The sequence below is a fragment of the Protopterus annectens genome, chromosome 4.part0, assembly GCF_019279795.1.
Source record: "Protopterus annectens isolate FY-2018-M chromosome 4.part0, PAN1.0, whole genome shotgun sequence".
In the NCBI taxonomy this organism is placed as follows: domain Eukaryota; kingdom Metazoa; phylum Chordata; order Ceratodontiformes; family Protopteridae; genus Protopterus; species Protopterus annectens.
In genome coordinates, this window is record NC_056733.1 from 613,018,878 (window position 1) to 613,041,253 (window position 22,376).

Sequence of the window (22,376 nt, forward strand, 5' to 3'; positions counted from 1 at the left end):
GAGTTTGAGGGTTCATCTGATCTTACCAAAGTCTGACTTACAGGACCCAACTTTCCATTCACACAATGCTGCTATATTATCTCACTGGGGCAGCAGTTAGGTAAAATAACTTGATTAAACATTATTTTTGCAGAAGGATATCACCCACCCCCCCAAAAAAAAAAATGGTGATCTCAGCCTTAACACTTCCACTATTTAAAACTACTAGGATGGCAGACCTAGCTAAACTAGACTCCTGCTATAACAAAATAGCTAGGTTTGCCTCAGATGCCCCATAGAGATCACACCACTTTTCATCTTTAAAGCAGCTTAACTGGCTAGAACTTCCCCATCTCTTGCATTACAATCAACTTACTTTTGCTCATAAAATCCTTTACCAACCTGTAAAAAAAACTTTCATGCAAAACCTACTTCTTCCCTACTCTAGTACTAGAACTCTTCGCTCCAATAATAAATTGCTTCTTGAAGTAACTAAAGTCAATAACACAGTAGGTGAGTCACTCTTATCTAACAGCATTTCTAAAACATGGAACTCACTACCAAGCCACATATCTTCCATCTCTTCACTAACTCAGTTTAAGAAAACACTAAGAACTCACCTCCATACTACCTGGCTATGTACCTGCACCCGTCCAGGCTAGCTACCTTTCTTATATTACAATTTCTACTAACCTATTTAAACAATTACTACCCATATGTGGCTGCATCTACTGCTGTGACCTGACTTTTTTTGTTGTATAATGTCTTACACTGTTTTGTAATATTTTTCCCCCGATTTATCTGTATGTATAGTAATTCGAGAGTGACAATTTTTTCAAATTATGTTTTAGTGAGGTATGTTTTACAATCAAATTGTACATGTTATTTGTGGAGCTTCTCCTCAGGCCTCCACTGAAAAAGGACCTGTGTCCAGTGGACTTTCCCGATTATCAAATGTAAAATAAAAATAAATAAATACTACCTCCAAGGTCGTGCCATCTATGAGAAAAGAAAAATATTAATTTCGGTGTTATTACATTTGAGTGCAACAAACTGCATATCTACTACTTTAAATAATGAATCTGAAAATTATGTGATAAATCTATATGAAACTATTGTCTCTCCAATAGCTTTAAGTTTTGAGAAATGCAACCATACCTGTTGTAGAAGTCCAGAATCAGAGTCCAACACACAAGCATCAATCAGAATGTTCTGAAACAAAACCAACCAAAACAAAATAAGGAAAAATGGAAATGACATTAAAAATAGAAAAATAAGACACTGTTTTACTTAATTCTTAGAACACTTCTACTAATCCTATTCTAACAAAATATAAATAAACTAATTAAAAAGAAAATGAGATAGGATTCACGTCAGAAGACTGTTTACAAAAAAAAAAGTATTAATTAATGTTTACTGTCTCCAGACATCTCACTGCTGAACACAACTACATGCCAAGCTCAGGTGACCTTATCATTCCAAATGCAGAGTCTCATTCAAGTTTGTAGTTGAACACCTTTCACAGTCGCCAGAAACAAATCACTCTTGTTTAGACAAATACACCCTGCTCCCCTATGTTCACTCTTGGAAAATACAGAAATAACAAAGAACATAAACCGACTGCAACATAACAAAAACATAAAGTGCTATTTTCTCTGTTAACATCTCCAGATAAAAGGGTTTACTATGAGAGTAGTGGCCCAGTGGAATTCTTTATCTGATGATATGAGGGAAGAAATGAATCTTAAATTTAGCAGTGTAGTACTTAATTACAATGGATTGAAGTCATTTGAATACCTATAAAGCAGTGGACTGTGTGGCTCATTTAATTACTGGCCTGTTGGAACACGACTTCAAAATGAGGCCCAGTGTGGCACAATGCAAATGTTATGACTGACAAACTTCAAAACTACAGACATACTGCTTGGATTTTGCTCTTGTTTTCTCTTACCACTTACACAACCTTATTGCTACGGTACACAGTGCTTCAGGTCATTAAGGCTTCTGCCTAAAGCCCCAGTGCATGGGCTTTAATCCTACCCTCTTATTGCTGTTTATGTGCTTAGGTCAAAGTGGTACAACTGCAGAATGGCTTCACCACTCCAAAGGTGTTGACTGCCACCGCCTCCATCTACGACACTAATTTTTGCTTTATCTGACACTCTGCTACTAATGTCAATATGCATCCCTGCAGAACATTAAACACTACCTTATTCCTCTTCTCTTTAATACACAAACTTCTACATCTGAATTATTAGTTTCTAAGCTTTTTGCTTCCTGCAACATTCCTCAATCTCCAGCTTAGCCTACATTTTCCTTAGCTCAGAATTAATACTGGAAGCCAGATATGCTGCAGATTAGATCTTCTTCTTTCGGCTGCTCCCATTAGGGGTCGCCACAGCACAGATCATGTTTCCATTTCGTCCTGTCCTCTGCATCTCGCTCTGTCACACCAACCACCTGCATGTCCTCTCTCACCATATCCATAAACCTTATCTTAGGCCTTCCGCTTTTCCTTTTACCTGGCAGCTTCATCCTTAGCATCTTTTTCCCAATATACTCTGCATTCCTCCTCAGCACATGACCAAACCAATGTAATCTTGCTTCTCTGGCTTTGTCTCCAAACCTTCCAACCTGAGCTGACCCTCTAATATACTTATTCCTAATCTTGTCCACCCCTGTCACACCCAGTGCAAATCTTAACATCTTTAACTCTGCCACGTCCAGTTCTGACTCCTGCCTTTATGTCACTGACAGTGTCTCCAACCCATATAACATAGCTGGTCTCACCACCCTCTTGTAGACCTTCCCTTTCACTCTTACTTTTCCACCCACTCCATCCTGCCTGTACTCTCTTCTTCACCTCTCTTCCACATTCACCATTACTTTGAACTGTTGATCCTAAGTATTTAAACTCATCCACCTTCGCCACCTCTACTCCATGCATCCTCACCATTCCTCTATCCTCCCTCTCATTCACACACATATACTCTGTCTTAGTCCTGCTGACCTTCATTCCTCTTCTCTCTACAGCATATCTCCACCTCTCCAGGGTCTCCTCCACTTGTTCCCTACTCTCACTACAGATCATAATGTCATCTGCAAACAGCATAGTCCACGGGGACTCCTGTCTGATCTCGTCTGTCACCCTGTCCATCAACACTGCAAATAAGAAAGGGCTCAGAGCTGATGCTGCAGATTAGATATGAGGGGGCAAAGATTCAAGAATGTAGAATGGAAAATGCCTTTTCTTCAATCTCTTTTATGAAAACATTTCTCAGTGACAAGTGTGTATGCATGTTAATCATACCAAGAGATACCAGTTTGCCTGCTACTGCTTATAGAGATTGGCAATGACTCACTGAAGAAGTACCCGTCATGAACATCTGTTATGGCATTCATTTTCTTACCTTCTAGTCTATAACTATGAATACTTATGTAATGAAGATGTCTATTTCCTCTCCTATAACATACACTATTACCATATGAAACAAGTATACTTAAAGTGCTATATTTTTTTCCTAGGTTGCTAGGAAAAAAGGCCTTATGGAATCAGCCAACTTACCTGATTATTAGAGAAAACAGGCACTTGGTTCTTTGCAGGTTTAACAATTTAACAAACACGCTAATAAGGTTAAACAACACTCAGAACTAAACAGAAAGCATTACAGGAATTGTACTTCAAAGCTTTAGTGGTATACAGGGCAGCTGCTTCTTACTTTTGGGCTTAGGGAGAACTTATTTAAGATAGGGCAATATCCTTCAGAAAGCCCACCACCACACACACACAATTAATAAATGCCTTGCCAAATCTGAGTGACAATATAATAGTTCTAGTTTTTAAATACGACTTGCATGGTAATTTAAACAATGCAAAAAAAAGCCAATTTCCATCACCAAAGTACCAGTAAAAGGAAATTCTGTTAGTGTTTAAAAAGAATACTTCAGCTCCCTACAAAATGAACACTGTCCCTCCTTCAAAGAAAGGTTTTCACAAAAAAAAAAAAGGTACTAAACATATAAAGTTCCTAATAGCTTCATTTTAGAGAGTAGCTCAGAAATGAGGAGGCATTTTATAACTCAATCTACGTAAAAAAACAGAAGTTATGTACTCACCATAATGTTCCATCTTTGTTGTATATCTTCATTCATCCATGACAGATGGGTTTGGTTCTGATATCAGAACCGACCCGGCCATTAGTACAGCAAATGCCAGCCTAAAACTCTCAAGCTTCAGCTGTACCCAGAATCCTGTTTCAATTACCTCAGATTGAGTTTGCAGTAAAAATATAGAAACATACAAACTATATACATACAAGTGTGTGTGTGTGTGTGTGTGTGTGTGTGTGTGTGTGTGTGTGTGTGTGTGTGTGTATAGGCGTCTACTTCACATGACTGAAAACTCAAAATACTGAATTTCATTTGACTGAGACCACAATACGTAACTTTCAAAATACGAAAACTCATTTGACTGAGTCTCATTATACTGAAAGCTTACAATGTTGAATTTCAAAATACTAAATTTTACGCCAAAGACATGCATACTTGCAACACCAACAACTAACTCTTTCCAAATAAAAACTACTTACTTACCCTCTTAACAGAAACCGGATGATATAAAATCAAACTAGGTAGGGGGCTGTGCCCCCATACCCCCAAACTATACATACTAACTTCAGGATTGCACAACAGTTGGGAAAAGGGAATACACATTTTACTTGTCTTACAGTATTGTACACACTGCCACTACTGCTGGGACTGCATGACATCTGCCATATAACTTTAGATACTTCCCATAAAAATGGAGAGAGACATACCCACATTTAGAAGCACAACATCACTACTTTCTACGCTACTCTCAGTATTCTGACAATCGGCACTTTAAGTTACAGTAATGTTTTTTTTTTTATTGCAAGCAAGTCACAGGTAAAAGGAAACGCACATCAGGTCTATGGTTTAAAGTTCAGTATTTTGAAATTCAACATTGTAAGCTTTCAGTATAATGAAACTCAGTCAAATGAGTTCTCAGTATTTTGAAATTTAGGTATTGTGGTCTCAGTCAAATTAAATTCAGTATTTTGAGTTTTCAGTCATGTGAAGTAGGCCCATATATAGATATACGTATAAAGTTGTGTGCAAGGTAAGACAGATGCCTTATATACCGTGTTTAGGTAAAATTTATAAGGATTCAAATGAATCAGTACACTCCGCCAAGAGGTCAGGGGATGGAGGGTGGGAAGTCAAGGATGAATGAAAATATACCACACTGAACATTATGGTGAGTACATAGCTTCTTTACCTGATGTTGTCCATCTTCATTCCATCCTTGACAAGTAGGACAAAGTCCCCAGCTACCTAAAAACTTGGGTGGCATTATGGAAGAATGTTCCTGAGCACCATTGTGCTAAAGAACAATCTTCCCCTCGAGACCAGATCCAACTTGTAATGAGTAATAAAGGTATGGGGAGTAGGCCAAGTAGCTGCTGCACATATATCATCCACAGAAGCTCTGGCTTGAAAGACAGCTGAAGTTGCTGAAGACCTTGTTGAATAAGCCTTGACTGGTTTTATCAAAGTCAAATTATTCTTATCATAGGTGGATGAAATGCAGTCTTTCAACCATTTCAAAACAGTCGTCTTGCTGACTGCCTTGCCCAATTTTGATCTACAGAAAGAGACAGATAATTGATTAGATTGTCTTATGCTTTTTGTTCTATGAAAATAGAATCATAATTGTCTATATACATCTAGTAAATGCAAGGTGTACTATCCTTTGTTAGAATAGTTAGGGAAGAAAACTGGCAAATTAATTGTCTGGTTAATCTTTGTTTCTGAGACAACCCCGAATAAGAAGGAGGGGTTGGATTCGCAAGGATACCCTAATGCTTATGGAAAATAAGGTAAGGAGGTTCAGATGATAAAGCTTGGATCTCTGAAATCCTTCTGGCAGTGGTAATGGCGACCAAGAACAGTGTCTTCTACGATAAACATTTTATGTCATATTCTGCAGAGGGTTTGAAGGGAGGATGTATCACAGCCTGCAAAATTAAGTTCAAGTCCCACGGAGGTGTTGGGTGTTTGTATGGGGGTTTTAGCAGAAGAGTACCTCTTAGGAAGGATTTACAAAAGTCTATGAGAGGCTAAGAATCGTTCATCCAAACCATTATGGAAATTTGAAATAGCAGCTAACTGAACTTTGAAAGTGGAAGGAGAAGCTCCCTTATTAAACAGATTAACTAACAATTCTGGAACTTGCTCTATGGATGCTGAAAAAGGATCTACTGGGTTTTTGAAGACCCAAATGGTAAATCTTTTCCATTTACTTGTGTAAAGCTTTCGAGTGGAAGGTTTGTGAGCAGACAAGAGGATTTGTCGTACTGCAGAAGAAATATTTGGACGCCTGACAATTAATGGAACTGGAGGAGCCATGCAGTCAGCTTGAGGTTAAGGAAGTTTGGGTGAACAAGACCATTTGGATGGGATAGAAGATCTCTGGCTCAAGAATCCATGGCTGTTGAATTAGGTAAGGCCAAAGAAACAGGAACCAAATTTGTCAAGGCCAAAAGGGGGCAATGAGGATTACATTGCTTTTCAACCTGGAAGCTTTCTGCAAGAATTTGGGAATTACAGGTATTGGAGGAAAGGCATATAGAAAACCAGGGGGCCAGTCATAGAGATGAGCGTCTCTGGGTGAATTTCCTGGAGGGGGAATCAGAGCAAAGTAGTTGCTCCATTGGTTGTTTGGGAGAGAAGCAAAAAGACTGCAACACGGTCGACCACAAAAGCAGATCATCTTCACCACTTTTTGATTGACAGACCACTCATGAGGCTGAAGAATGTATCTGCTCAGCTTGTTTGCAATCATGGTGGATCTTCCCAGAATGTGCGTTGCTACTAGAAAGCATTTGGAAGCAATCGCTCACTGCCACACTCTGAGGGCTTCTCAATAAAGGGGGGTAAGATCTGGTTCCTCCTTGTTAGTTGATGTACCAAACCACTGACATACTGTCCGTTTGGATTGCAGTCGTCCCTAGAGGAAGAACTTTTTGAAATGCTTACAACATAAAGCACTGCTCTTATCTACAGGACATTGCTGTGCTGTGTAAACTGGCCTCTACTCGGGACCAAGTGCTTGGATCATCTTGCCCAGAAAATGCCCCCCCATGGGAGGCATCTGTGGTCACTATGGCTGAGGGTTCCGGAAAGACAAAGGGGCGACCCTGAAGAACTTGATCAGACTGTATCCACCAAAGATGTCCCTTTTTGCAACAGTTGGTGATCAGAAATTGATGTGACAACGGGTGATGAAGGATGGACCACTGGGAGGCTAGCATCTATTGCACAATTCTCATGTGTAATCTGGCTAGCGGTACTAAGATTATGGAAGCTGCCACAGAGCCTAGGACTTGTAGGACTAAATGTGCTGGAGCCTTCTTTCTAGCAAGTAATGGCTGTATCTGATTCAGAAGTCTTTGATATCTCTCTGGAGGAAGAAAAGCTCTCGATGTCTGAGTATTTAACAATGCTCTTATGAATTTCCAAAGTTAGTGTTGGGGTTAAGTGTGACTTTTGTAAATTTACTGTAATCCCCAGATGGGAACAGATATTGAGAGTGCAGTCCCTGGCTAATTCCAACTGATGTTTGATAGAAGCGGTTATGAGTCAGTCGTGCAAGTACTGAAACACTTGGAAATCTTGCAGTCTCAAGTGAGTTGCAACGACTGCCATGCATTTGGTGAACACCCTGGGGGCTGTGGTGAGTTCAAAGGGCAGTGCTCTGAATTGGTAATGACTGGCTCCCAGCCGAAAGCAAAGAAACCTTCTGGAGCGCTTGTCCATTTTTATGTGGTAACACGTATCTTGAAGGTCTACAGAGCATATCCAGTCATCTTTCTTTAGAAAGGTAAGGATAGACTATACCGTGATCATCCAGAACTTTGTTTGTCGAACTGATTTGTTCAGTACGCTGAGATCCAGTATTGGTCTCCGATCCCTGTCTTTTTTGGCACTAAAAAGTATCTTGAGTAAGTTCCGGATCCTTCTTGGTCTGGTGGGACTTGCTGGGTGACTTGTCCAGAAGTTTTTCAATTTCTTGTACTACTGATGCTTAATCCCTTTGATTGGGTGGAACATCGGGGATTTTCTTGTAAACTGGGGGAGGATGATAAAAGGGAATGTTCCAGCCTCTGGATACAACCTGTTGCACCCAGGAATCTGTTATGTTTAGCCAGGAGTTTAGGTGCAAGGATAAGTGTCCCCCAACTGCCTCCACAGGAAGACAATTGGGCCTCCATTCAGGAATGCTGAAAGGGCTTACCTGGGAAGGAATCCCTGAAGCCCTAGTTTCGTGAACCACCTCTGCCACAAGGGTAGCGTCTTCTGTTTTGGATCCCCCCTCTGCTCCCAGCGGAACTCCCTCCACGTGTGTCCTGGAAAGGCCCTTGGGATTTTTTGAACCACATTTTTCCACCACTCCTCTAATTCCTAGAAAAGGACCTTTGGGGGGTGTGTGGAAAAATGTATGCCCACAGCAGAAAGGGTCTTACCATCTTCTCACACCTGGATAAAGTCTCTTTCACATTTAGGCCAAACAAGGATGTGAAAAGGAGCCTTGATGAAAGAAGACTTGAATGGTTCTGCAAACTCTCAAATCTGCATCCAGGCATGTCTCCTAATGGTTACGCCTGAACCTGCCACTCTGGATGCCTCTTCAGCTATATCAGCAATCATCCTCATGGACGAGGAGTTGGACACAGACTCCAGGGTGGCCAACTGAGAAGCAACTTTCTGTTGTACTTTCTTAGCCACAGCTCCAGACAGGGTATCCAATAACTCCTTGATCAATTCCCATTGGAGCTTGGTGAAATGTGCCAAGTAGTTCAAGGACCTTATAGTGAAGGTCGATGAAGCACAGACCCACTGCCCAAATCTGTCCATAGCCCGGTATTCTCTATTGGGCAGATGAACGGAGGAACTTTCCTCAGCCAGTTCCGTTTTGGTGGCTGTAGCAACGAACTGCGAGACCCTTGACTCAAAACCATCTGTGGCTGCAGACAGCATCTTGTCTGGGGATGCACACGACACAATCAGAGGCTTTTCATGCCCGTTGTGAAATCATCTGAATGAGATTATCAGTGGGTGGCATCACCCAAGAGGAAGATGGGCGGGTACCGAAAGCCTGCAGGTAAACAGACTCCTCACAGGAAGGGTTTTCGGACTTCCAGTTATCCCTGTGTTTAAGGATTTCCAAGATGCATAAAAGGAGACACTGTCAAGGGGTGACCATGGGGACCACTCCCCCTCATCAAAATCTGTATCTTCAGTGACAGATTCCTGAGGGGAATCCAAGTGCTTCCTCTTGCACTTTTTTGTGGGGGACCTCCTCAGGGGAATAGTCTGGGGAGGTATCAGAGGATGAGAGAACCTGTGGCTGTGAAGCCTGAGGTTTTGGCACCTGCTGTTGCAGTGGAGAGGATGGAGGAAAATCAGGGGTGGAGAAGGTGACCTGTTCCGATGGGGTATATGCCAACTGTATTTCTGTAAGAGAAAGTACTCTCTGCATAGCCTCGAAGGCCAGTCCCCCTGAAGAGAGAAGGGAGCCCAGAACAGAGACAGACTGACTCAGAATCGGGGTCACCTCCCTCTCCAAAGAACCAATCCTTGACACCAAAGCTGAAGTGGAGCTCATTCCAAAAAACCTGGAGTCGAGACCTGCACCCCAGAACCAGGAGGGAAGCCATGGCTTCAAGAGGTCTCCAGTTCTGATATAACCAAAGAGCTCAAGGTGATAGCCTGCTCCACAGAAGTGAACAACTCCGGAGACAACCCAGTAGGTGCCAGGGGACCCAGAAAAGAGGACTATAAAGCCTCAGAGGAAGTTAAAGGAGGAGTCATAAATGAAGTAAAGGATGCCTCGGTACCAAAACAAGAAGGAACAGGTGCCGAAGATGGACTGGTAAGCCCTCTAGACCACAAAATTTTGTTCACCAGCCTCTCCACGTCGAGTTTTGACAGTCTTCTGTTTGAGTGGAATGAAGAGGAAGGAGACTTGGGCCTCTTAAGAAATACTTCAGGTAATTCTCCAGCAAAGGGATCTATGGAGAGTGAATAAGTCGTTCTCGGTAGATGAAATAAAGTCACATCCTGAGACGAAGTCTTCGAGAAGGAGGAAGGACTCGAAGTTTTAGCTGGAACAGAAACTGAGGTTTTCCACACCACGGTGTCAGAAGCAGAGGCCTTCGGTTCCAACGAACCTGTAGGAACCAAAGTCTTCAACTTTTTTGTCTTCGGATCTGATGATGAGGTCGGAACTGAATGGCTTCTCTTTTTCATTTTGTCAATGGAGGACGAAGAAGAAGAAGAAGACGCAGAACAAACATCAGTTTTGGCTTTGTCTCTAGTAGATAAGGCTTCCCCAAAGGCAGACGGCAGAAGATCCTTCAAGTACAACTTATTACTCCACTCAACTAATGCCCTATGACAAAAAGCATGAGGTATGCTGCAGTCTTCTTGGAGATGGACAGGGCCAAGGCAATAAACGCATAAGGCATGAAAATCCGAGGACGGGATCTTATGGCCACACGTCTGGCATTTTTTTAAACCAGAAAGGGTCGTATCCTCATCAGTCATGGTAATGGGAAAAGAAAAGAAAGGAAAACAAGACTTTTTCTTTTTTAAAGTTGTCCATCAATAATGACTGAGACAAACTTGTACGGACAGAGAAAGAGTAAAACGGAGTGAAGGGCAGAGAGGAAAACTATCAACTGTGAAAGTCACAGTACAGAAAGTGTATAGACAGGGTAGAAGGATAGAAATATATCAGCAATGATATAGAAAATACCCAAAGAGTAGAGAAATGGAGAAACATGTAAAGGTTATAACAGAAATTGACCTAAATGAAGGAAAGCTTGAGAGTCTCAGCTAAACGTGACCGTTTCTGAAAAGCGACAAACGAGATCTGAGGTAACAGAGAGAGGGATTCTGGGTAGAGCTAAAGCTCAAGAGTTTTTGGCTGGCGCGAGTTGTACTAACAGCCGAGTCGGTTCAGATACTGAAACCAAACCCATCTGTCAAGGACAGAATGAAGATAGACAACATCAGTTCAAAGAGCTATACTTTATAATCATGTTAAGTATGACATATTTAAAGATATAGTGATGAGCATAGGGGTGTGACTGCAAAAAAGTTGACATTTTCCCTTCTAGTGATGGCTGAAGGGCTGCTTCTGCTAAACACTTGTGGAAACAAAGGTGGTGTTTACAATTCACTGATGAATTCTAAAACATGCATCAATGTTGCTGTGGCCCTGGAAAAGAATATGGGCTGAATAGATGCACATAAGGTGTTACATGACAGGATAATGTTAGAATGATAGATTAGTCTTTTTGCAGTATTCAGATACAAGAAAAAAAAAACACAAGAGAACTACTGCTTCAGCAAGAGAATAAGTATAATTTGGGACTACTAAGAAAGTGTAGATGCTGATGCTAGCCTCTAGTTTGTAACAGATACTTGCAGACACAGCAAAGTGGCACTAGAACAAGTACAATGTAGAACTATGAAGAAAATGTAGATACTGATGTCAGATGTCTGTGTACAATGGGTATCTGTATAACAATGAACAAAATGCTATACCCACTTATTGATTTCATAAGGAAATCAACAAGTAAGGCTATGGCAGCACTGACATCACCACCTTACCAATCCTTTTCAGTGACATGAATAAATACGCAGTACCTTGCTTCTGTTCTGTATGTTGTATAGCTTATCCGTTTAGAAACAAGTGATGATGTGGTTTCTCCACAGCAGTAGAGTGCTTGTTTAATGTAGGTTTACTCGTTAGCGTTGCTTTACTGTACTATGTTTTACTACTGTAACCTACTTTGTTTTTTTTTTTATTTGATTTTGCACTGCTTAGTTTATGGGTAGTATTATGCCTGGTACCTCTTATTGTTTTTGCTGTATTACTACAACCAGGCTGTGACTGAAAAGTTCAATGATCTAATTTAACAAAATGTTGCAATATTCTTTTCATGTGATAGAGCTATCACCTTCATGGGGAAGAAAAGCAGGGTCAGTTACCATCCCCAACTATATCTTCTTTTTAATTTTACAGACCACGGATGCCGCGGTGGTGCAACGGTAGCAATGTTGCCTCATAGCAAGAGGTTCTCCCGTTCGATTCTCGGCTGGAGTGCAGTGAGTGCCTTCTGTGTGGAGTCTGCATGCCCTCCCCGCAGTTGGGTGGCATTCGAAAGACATGCGTAAATGGGCGTGCCTTCATTGAAGGTTCGACATTGAGCTGGCACCTCAGCATTCGTGAAAATCTACTGCCAATCATTAGCAGACCGGAGTTCTGCTGTGGCGACCCCTAACCGGGAAAAGCCGAAAGACAAACAACAACTCTCTCCCAGTACAGATACAAAGAGGTCAACAAAAGGGACATGCGTAGGTCTCAATTACAGTAAAAACACTGAGCTCACAAGATTATATTAGTTCTTTACGTAATTAGCAGAACCAGAATGGATAGGTACACCTGAGGCAACCATTTCTTCATTTTCACTGCTGAGGTGAAATCTGCTTTACACATTACATCCAGTCCTGGTTTGCAGAGTCTTCCTTTTACCTGTTTCTGAGCAGCAAATATTGTGTTCATAAAATGCATGTACTGCAGAGCACTGTCTTCTGATGCCTTAATAACCTGGAATGAGAAAACATAAAGGTTGTGTGTTCTGTCAGGTTATTACTTTTCCTGAATTAAACAGGTATAGCACTGCAACTCCTTTCACTACATTAAGATCATGTAAAAAGGACTTTACCAAAATCCGAGACTTTATGTCTTGCCCAGCTGTGCACACAGGAAAAGAAAAAAAAAAGTATTATTACATTACATTATTCCCACAGCCATGTTTACAAAATGCCTTGCTATATTCATTAGTTAGAAACAGACAATGTTTTAAAAGACATATGGTACTAAATAAGCAAGATGTAGAGCAAAGCCAAGCAAAAAAAGTGTTTGTATGTGTGTGTATCATATATGTATGTATGTATGTATAATACACACACACACACACACACACACATATATACATATATATATATATATATATATATATATATATATATATATATATATATATATATATATACACACATATATATGGATGCATGCATGCATGTCTGCATCGGGTAAAATGATACATGGACCCATCTTCAGGTCTGACCCAAGATATCTAAATGGTTTGTTATAAAGTGAAATCAACCAGTGGGAGCACAAAAATATACCCACAACAACTGCAATGCTTTTTTAAACTAGTAATCAGAACTTTAAATGCCTTGCAAAATATGCACTGCTTAATTGCTACAGCTATCCTGCGAAGAATATCTACAATGCAATGTGATAGAGCATGATGCAAACAAAACATATGTAATTACTATAACAGTAGACCTGGAAAATGAGGTCCAGATTCATTAATCAGCAGGATTGAAACAGTAGGTTTTCAGTAAACTCAGCTGAAACACCCCTAAACTACCACGTACCCATAAAACTCTGTGCTCTAGCTTCCTCTCTAGATTTCTGGTCTACTACAAAATGAACCACAACAATAATCTTACACAACAAAGACTAAACATCAAATATAACTAAGTACCCTCTATGCAAGGCCAAGAGACAGATCGTGAAGTCCATGTTTGTTAGCATACCAGCCATCATTGTTATGGTACATACTTAACTTTAATATCTGGGATTAGAAGGTTCATCCTTGTTAATCAGTAGGGCACAGTCCTAAACAAGTCCTCCTAGCTGTCCTTTAGAAAGCACACTTTGATTGACTGAAGCTCTAAAACAAGACTGAGATCTATAGATTTCATCCACCTTTTAGTGTGTTGCAAAAGTAATCAGAGAAGCCAAGGTTATCCAGGAATGCATTTCTCAAGAGACTCGAGAGGTAGCAACTGCTCTGGCTACTGTGCCTCCTACCCACTCAGACAATCTTTCGTTGAATCTTTTGTAGCAAAATTTGATGCAATCTAAGTCACCTGGACAAAATGACCCTGGATACTTTAGAGCCCATTATACAATTACCCCCCCCCCCATTAATATTCAAAAACATTCACGCTGATTGGTCAGCGTGTACGTTGTAAATCAGTAATGGAAAAAGGTCCGGTCGCCCGGACTTTTTCCATTACTATAACTCTTTTTTTACAGCAACGGAGAACGCAAGATCTCCGTTGCTTCTATCTCGCTATGTTAAACTCCTTTAACAAAGCGAGACACTTTGTAAAAAGCAACAGAGATTCTCCGTTGCTTTTTTTTAAAGCTGTCTCGCTATGTTAAACTCCTTTAACATAGCGAAACAGTTTGTAAAAAGCAACGGAGATCTTGCTTTCTCCATTGCTTTTGCCCACAGCTCTGATGTACTGCGTAGACATACGCATGAGCAGTACATCAGAACTGCCGCAGAATACCAGACAGCTGCGGAAGGGCCACAAGGAGGCATTATACAATGCCATTATTTAAGAAAAGTAATTATTTTTTTTCTTAAATAATGTCATTATAATAACAACAAGCCTGGGTGTGGGTAATGCTGGATTTACCCATGGTTGGCTTTGTTTGACCACTCGGGCTTCGCCCTCGTGACCAAACCACACCAACCGTGGGTAAATCCAGCATTACCCACACCCAGGTGTGGGTTATTGATATACTACATGGAAGCAAAAAAAGTAACAGGAAAATCCTTCCTTACAAATTTAGTTCCGTCTATACATTATCTAAGCAGCATGTATATCTCCATACAGTGTAGCAAGTACCCACCTTTATTAAAAAGGACGTGATAAACAAAGAAACTAATTCAATGACTCGTGTCTCTGTGGTTACCTTACCTATGAAAGAAGGTCTTATTCATAATTACATCACCCTTGTAGGGAAAAAAAAAAGGTAAATGACATTTACTCACAAAGCCAGTAACTCAGGAATTCTTCAGGCAACGATAACAGCTACTGGAAAGAGAATCTTACAGGACAAGTACTTTAAATCTACTTTAGAAGCTGAGCCAAAAACAGGCAAACTAACTATTCAAGCATAAAGCACAAATCCCAAATCCCATGGAAGAACAGGGTCTTTGAACACTGGCATAATCTAGAACAAAACCCTGAGAAAGGCTTTACAGACTTTTAAAGGAGCAAGCAAAGAGTCCTTGAATTCTTGGAGAAATCCAGAAATGGCAGCAAAATGAGATGGAATAAGAATGTGCCAAAGATTTGGAAGTGGTAATCTAAAATACCTGGCACAGGAGATGAAAAGGAGCTAGCCCCTTAGAAGTAGCCCAATTGAAAAATTGCATCCACTTGCTCTTGTATATTTCTCTGGCATGCAGTCTCTGGACAGACATGAGGAAAGTACAGTTTTGTACCTACCATAAATGTAGATGTCCGATAGGTATGCATCTGCAGTCATCACATATGGGTTGTCCTGCCTCAGGCAGCCCTTCGGTCGGCTGGATTCCAAAGTCTGGGTCTGGCTTCGGCTGATGTCGCACTTTCCCCGATGTCAGAGCGTCTGGGGTATAAAAGCATCAGCCGACACCATCTTCCTCAGCTTTTCTTGCCCCAGATGCCAGGTGCCCTCTAGGAAGGCTAAATTTGGAGGAATGCAATAAAATTCCAAACATTTGCAAAAATATATATACATGTATATACAAACAAATACACCATAATAGATTCCCCCAGCTAGCTAATAGAGGGGTAAGCACCCTAGGAGTACCACAGAGGGGAAGGAGGGAGGGTAAACCTGACTGCAGATGCATACCTATCGGACATTTACATTTATGGTAGGTACAAAACTGTACTATGTCCTTCAAGGATGCATCTGCAGTCATCACATATGGGTAGAATACCATAGCCAATCTGGGGGTGGAGGTACTAAGTACAGGATGGTGTAGTTAGGATACCCTGCAGGACTGCCGTAGCAAAACCTGCTCTGGATCTGGAATATAAAGGTAAATTGTAATGCTTGGCAAATGTATGCACGGAGCTCCACGTAGCAGCTTCTAAAATGTCCTTGGTAGCCACCCCTCTTAGGAAGGCTGTGGTGGTGGCTGTGGCTCTCGTGGAATGAGGTCTAATGTTAGCAGGCACAGTTTTTCCATGAAAGGAGTAACAAAAACGAATGCCATTCCCTATCCATTTTGAAATTGTCTGTTTGGAAATTGCTTTTCCTTGTACCCCAGCAGCATATGCTACAAACAACTGGTCAGTCTTTCTGTAACTCTTAGTTCTGTCCAAGTAGTAGCGCAATTGTCTGTGTATGTCCAGGGTGTGCAGAAGTCTCTCCCCTTTATTTTGTGGTTGTGGGAAGAATGTAGGCAAGTGAATAGCTTGGGGTTCAAAGATACCCTGGATACCACCTTTGGCATAAATGTAGGATTGGTCCTCAAAGAGACTCTGTCCTGATGAAAGATAAGAAATGGCTGCACTGCCATTAAAGCTTGTAACTCAGATACTCTTCTTGCTGAGGTTATGGCCAGAAGGAAGGCAGTTTTCCAAGACAAAAACTGTAGATCTGCCGATGCTGCTGGTTCAAAGGGAGGAAGTGTTAGCTTTTCCAACACGAAATTAAGGTCCCAAGTAGGTAGAGGTGGTTTCCTTGGAGGTTTGATGTTTTTGATTCCTCTTAGAAACTGTCTTAGGAGAGGATGAGAGAAGACAGGTGGATTAACATTGTATTCTGCTGAGACTGCTGAGGCATGTATCTTAATGGAAGAGTAAGACAGGCCATTGTGGAACAATTCTGCCAAATATTCCAGTATATGTGCCATGTTCATCACTGTCACATCTAGGCCCTTTGTTGTGTTCCAGGTGTGAAATCTTTTTCATTTTGCTGAGTATGCCTTCCTTGTGGAAGGCCGACGAGCTTCCATAATAATATCCTTCACTCTCTGGGATAGGTTATCCTGAGGAGTAGTCATGGTATTCTCCAGGCAGTTAGCTGCAAGGTTTTCAGGTTGGAGTGCAGAGTCCTGAAATTGTGCTGCGTCAGTAGGAGTGGCCATAGGGGGAGAGGCCATGGTTTCGTCTGTGACATGCTCTTTAACAGTGGGTACAGTGCTGTCTTGGCCAGTTTGGAGCTATCAATATCACCCTGGGCTGCTCTGTCCTGATCTTCAGTAGGACCTTGGTCATTAATGGGAGAGGTGGGAAAGCATACACTGTTAGAGCTTTCCAGCTGAAAGAGAGAGCGTCCACTTTCCATGCTTGTGGGTGGTATGTCCTTGAGCAGAATTTCCTCAGTTGATGATTGTGGGGGGAAGCGAACAGATCTATTTCCGGGCTTCCCCATGATTGTGTGATGAGTGAGAAGATGTCCGGGTGCAGCATCCATTCGTGTGCATCCATGGTAGTTCTGCTTAAGCTGTCTGCCAGAATATTGTCTTTCCCTGGCATGAACTGGGACTGTAGCTGTATGTTGAGTGTCAAAGCAAGTTCCCATAGATTCACTGTCAGTCTGCAAAGAGGGTAGGAATGGGTGCCTCCTTGCTTGTTTATGTACCACATAACTGTGGTGTTGTTGGTCCTTATGAGCAGGTGGCCTTGCTGAAGGAAAGGTTTGAAGGCCTCGATTGCGTGTATCACTGCCAGCATTTCCTTTTGGTTTATGTGCATGCGCAGCTCTCTTTGTGACCATAGCCCTTGGATACATCTGCCCTCCATGTGTGCTCCCCAACCTTGGTCTGAAGCGTCCGTGGTGATGGTTTGGTTGGCTCTTGGCTTGCTGAAGGGCAACCCGCTGTTCGACTGGCAGGCTTGAGCCCACCACAGAAATTCCTTTTGTAGGCAAGGAATGAGTGGGATCAGAGTTTCTAAGCTGTGACTGTGCTGTGTCCATAAACTTCTTAGGTACCATTGTAATTTTCTCATATGCAGTCTTGCTTGCGGAATCAGAAGAATGCAAGATGCCATGTAACCCAGGGCCTGCAGGATTTTCCTTGCAGTCAGCTGAGTTTGTCTTGTCAGATTCTTGAAGTAATCTGGTAGTTGTTTCTGTTTTTCTTCTGTAAGAAAGGCCATTTGGGTGGTTGTGTCTAGATCCGCACCCAAAAAGGTTATTCTTTGGGATGGAACCAGTCTTGATTTGTGGATGTTGACTGTATATCCCAAGGCCTGTAGCAGGTGGATGGCATAGTCCAAGTCCTTTAACAAAGTTTGCTTGCTGTCCACTTGTATAAGGCAGTCGTCCAGATATGGGTAGATTTGAATCCCCTGAAGTCTGCAGTGTGCAATTACTGATGCCAGGCATTTCGTGAATACTCTGGGCGCAGTAGATAAGCCAAAGGGTAATGCTGAGAATTGATAATGCTCTGACCCTGCAAGAAATCTGAGGTGTCTTCTGCAGCTTTGTCGAATAGGGACATGCAGGTATGCCTCCTTGAGGTCCAGAGTTACCAGCCAAGACCCCTTGCCCAGCATGGGAAGGAGTTGCTGTAGAGTCAGCATTTTGAATTTTGGCACAATGAGGTAAGTATTCAGTGCGGACAAGTCGAGAATAGGCCTCCATTGATTTTCTTTTCTTGGAACAAGGAATAATCTGGAGTAAAATCCTTGGCCTTGTTCTGAAAGAGGTACCTTTTCTATGGCTTTCATTTGCATTAAGTTGGTAATTTGCTTCAAAGCCTCTGCCCTCTGATTTGGTGGCAGGTCTGGCATGCCTCTCCTTTTTGGCAATGAGTGGAAATGGAACCTGTATCCTTGGTCTATTATTTGCAGTGTCCATGTGTCCCTTGTAATGCTGTGCCAATTTTTTGAGAATAAAGAAAGCTTTCCGCCCAAAGGTGCTTCTAATTGAGCCCTGGTCGGAGTCAAAATAAAGTCATTGAGTCTGTCCTGGTGTAGCAGTTGTAGTTCCTGCACTACCTCTCTGGTTGGGAGGCTGCCACTGACGGCCTCTGTAGGAGCCTCTAGCTTGCCCTCTACCTCTGGCACGCCTATTCCTGCCTCTCTGAGATCTGTCTGAGTCCGGAAAGGACCAATTCTTAGTAGGCCAATTTCTGCTGAATCTCGGTGGTTGGACTTGCAGAAAGTCTTTGACTGTTTGCACAGATTTTGCCTTTTCTTCAAATTTCTTTAAAACCTCTTGAGCCGTGGAACCAAATACTTTTTGCATTTCCATAGGAGCATCCAAAAGCTTAGCTTTAACATGGTCTGGCAGAGATTGTTCTTTCAGCCAGGCATGCCTGCGTATAACTGCACCTGTCATAGCTGACCTACATGAAGCTTCCAATGCATCATAACCACACTGCAAGAAATGGTTACTAACCTGCTGGGAGTTATGCACCAGATCCTGAAGGGATTTGCGATCAAGGGGTTCAGAAGAGGACAGTTTCTTATGCAATTCATCTAACAAATACTCTTGGTACTGTATCATATGAAATTGACAATTTAATGCCCTCATGGAAAGAGTTGCAGAAATATACACTTTCTTACCCCATCTCTCTAATGCTCTGGACTCCCTTTCAGAAGGTAGAGGATTTTTAGCAGTGGCAGCTGCAACCCCTTTTGGGCCCTGGAAAATAGTTTCTGGATCAGCAGAGTGGGCCTTGTACAGGTGTAGATGTGAGTCCGGGACCCTGTAGTACCTATCAGGTTTGGCAGGAGCCGGAGGGAGAGAGTCAGGGGCAGTACTAGCATCAGAGTACACATCATCAATGACATTCAAAACAGAAGGTATAGCTAAAGGCCTATGCTGAGGTAAATGTAAAAAGGTCCTTAATCTCTTTCTGGAATCAGAGAATTCCTGACCCTGCCATTGAAAATGTTCTCTCATAGAGTGTAATGTCTCTCCAAAGGAAAACTCTTCAGGAGGGGAGGCCGAGGGAATAGATTCTTCAGCATCAGAATCCTCGTAGGCCGAATAAGCCTCCTCCTGGTGGTCTGACAGAGCAGAGCCATCAGTGGACTCATCTGAGGACTGGGGGTCAGCGGGCTCAACCCTGGGCCTTTTGTCTGGAGGTGGATGAGAGCCCCTGTCCGGATGAGGTTGGGAACCTCTAATTAAAGAAATCAGATCCTCTGCTAGGCTAAGAATCTGAGAGCCAGTAGAAGGTCTCTGAGAGGAAACCTTGGGAGGCAAAGCTTTAGTAAGTTTAGCAGCTTTAGCCCTAGAGAAAGCCTTAATGGACATGGAAGCAGGGGGTCTGGCTGCACCACGTGCAGGAGTAGACTTATCTAAAGGAATGGTGTCAGAAGGATCCTGGACACAGGTTTCAGTAGGTAATTCAATAACCGACTCGGCCGGGGCCTCGGGGGCCGAGGTAGTCGGTTGTGCGGTTTCGGTAATAGGAAGTAGTAAGGACTCGGTTTCAGCCGAGACCGAGACACTCGCGGTAGGCCTGACCGTGGTTTCAACCGAAACCGCGGTCCACGTGTGTCGGTCCTTGTCCTTCCGTTTTTTAACTAAATGCGAAGTCGGAGTCTCTGACGGCATCTTATAAGCAAAACTAGCCCCAAAATATTCCTCTGCAAACTTCAACCGATGCCTAAGAGTTCATCGGTTGAAGGAAGCACAGGCTGAACAGGCCGAGACGTCGTGGTCTGGGCCTAGGCAGGGGAGGCAGTAAGAGTGGAAATCCTTATGAGGTATTTGTTTCCCACAAGTTAAACAATTATTAACTTTATCTGACATCGGCTGAGGCAAGAAAGAGTCCCCAACGGGGTACTTAGCTTTTTCGAAGTCTTCAGTAGCGGAATCACAGGAGCTGGCCGACCGGCACTTGCGAACTGCTTCTGCTTCGGGCACCACGCGGCAAGAAAGACTGAGGAAGATGGCGTCGGCTGATGCTTTTATACCCCAGACGCTCTGATGTCGGGGAAAGTGCGACATCAGCCGAAGCCAGACCCAGACTTTGGAATCCGGCCGACCGAAGGGCTGCCTGAGGCAGGACAACCCATATGTGATGACTGCAGATGCATCCTTGAAGGACATCTACACATCTCTCCAAGCAATTAACTAAAGGTAGTGATGGTTCCGTTTAGGCTTGTCAGACAGTTGAGTCAACAAGGTTATGAAAGGACTTATACACAGGCTTTTTGAGAAGATAAGGCAAAACAAAGGAAAGTACAGTTTTGTACCTACCATAAATGTAGATGTTTGAGTGTTCACACTGCTGCAGTCATTACACTTGGGTTATCCTGCCGTCAGGCGGTCCCCACAGTCGGCCAGAGTTCCAAAGTCTTGGTCCGGCGTCGGTTGCTGTCGCTTCTTCCCCGACGTCAGTGCGCCAGGGGGTATATAAGATGCATCCGATGCCATTTTCTTCAGTTTTTCTTGCCCCAGATGTCAGGTGCCCCCAAGTAGGTAGGCAATACATATTGCTAATAACAAGTATACATATAAAATAAAAACAATACCTTCAGTTACAAGCAAATACACCACAAAGGTTGTATAGGATAGAAAGGTATGGATAAGTCCAGCTAGTTCAGAGGGGATTGAGGGAGGGTAACCTGGACTGCAGCAGTGTGAACACTCGAACATCTACATTTATGGTAGGTACAAAAAGTACAGTTTTGTACCTACCATAAATGTAGATGTTCGAAGATCCACATTGCTGCAGTCCTAACACTTGGGTAGTCCGCTGTCCCTCGGTCGGCCCGAATATCAGAGTATAAGGCTGACGTCGGTCAAGGCGCATTTGACTGACATCAGAACGTCAGGGTACAAATGCGCATGACCGACGTCATATCCTCAGTCTTTTCTTGCCCCAGATGTCAGAAGACCCTAAAAGGAAAGGTCAAAACCCATAGACCACAACTAAACAACCAACTAGCCTAACACCAAAAATATGTATAATATATACAATATATACAAAATGCAATATACAAATGGAATATACCTCTGATGTGTATCCCAACCCACACAACCACCTCAAACAACAGAGGGAAGGAGGGTAAATTGGACTGCAGCAATGTGGATCTTCTAACATCTACATTTATGGTAGGTACAAAACTGTACTATGTTCTTCATCTCACATTGCTGCAGTCCTAACACTTGGGTAGAATCCCAAAGCAGAGGTAAGGGAGGATGGCTAAACTATAATGAAGCAGGAGCTGCCAAAATGCCCTGCAACACAGCAGTGGCAAAACCAGCCCTGGATTTAGAGTACAATGGAAGGTGGTAATGCCTAGAGAAGGTATGCACTGAACTCCAAGTGGCTGCCTCCAAAATATCCTTAGTAGCCACCCCCCTCAAAAAAGCTGTTGAAGTGGCAGTAGATCTTTTCCCCTTTATTTTGGGGATTTGCATAAAAAGTAGGCAAATGAATAGTTTGGTTTAAAGCCACACTAGAAACCACTTTAGGCATAAAGGAAGGATTAGTACGTAAAGATACCCTATCCTTGTGGAAAATTAA

The 22,376-nt window shown here is 42.5% G+C and overlaps 1 protein-coding gene across 2 annotated transcripts in view; it reads right to left on the reverse strand.

The window, feature by feature from the left end:
* The window catches only part of GTF2H3 (general transcription factor IIH subunit 3), a 320,617-nt gene that overhangs the window by 39,331 nt on the left and 258,910 nt on the right, over positions 1–22,376 (reverse strand). For both annotated transcript variants that reach the window (XM_044068552.1, XM_044068551.1), the window contains exons 7-9: positions 12,798–12,826; positions 12,605–12,679; positions 1,138–1,191 (exon numbers count right to left, since the gene is read on the reverse strand). In XM_044068552.1, coding sequence (XP_043924487.1) covers positions 1,138–1,191; positions 12,605–12,679; positions 12,798–12,826 — 158 coding nt within the window. The remainder of the gene's footprint in view (positions 1–1,137; positions 1,192–12,604; positions 12,680–12,797; positions 12,827–22,376) is intronic.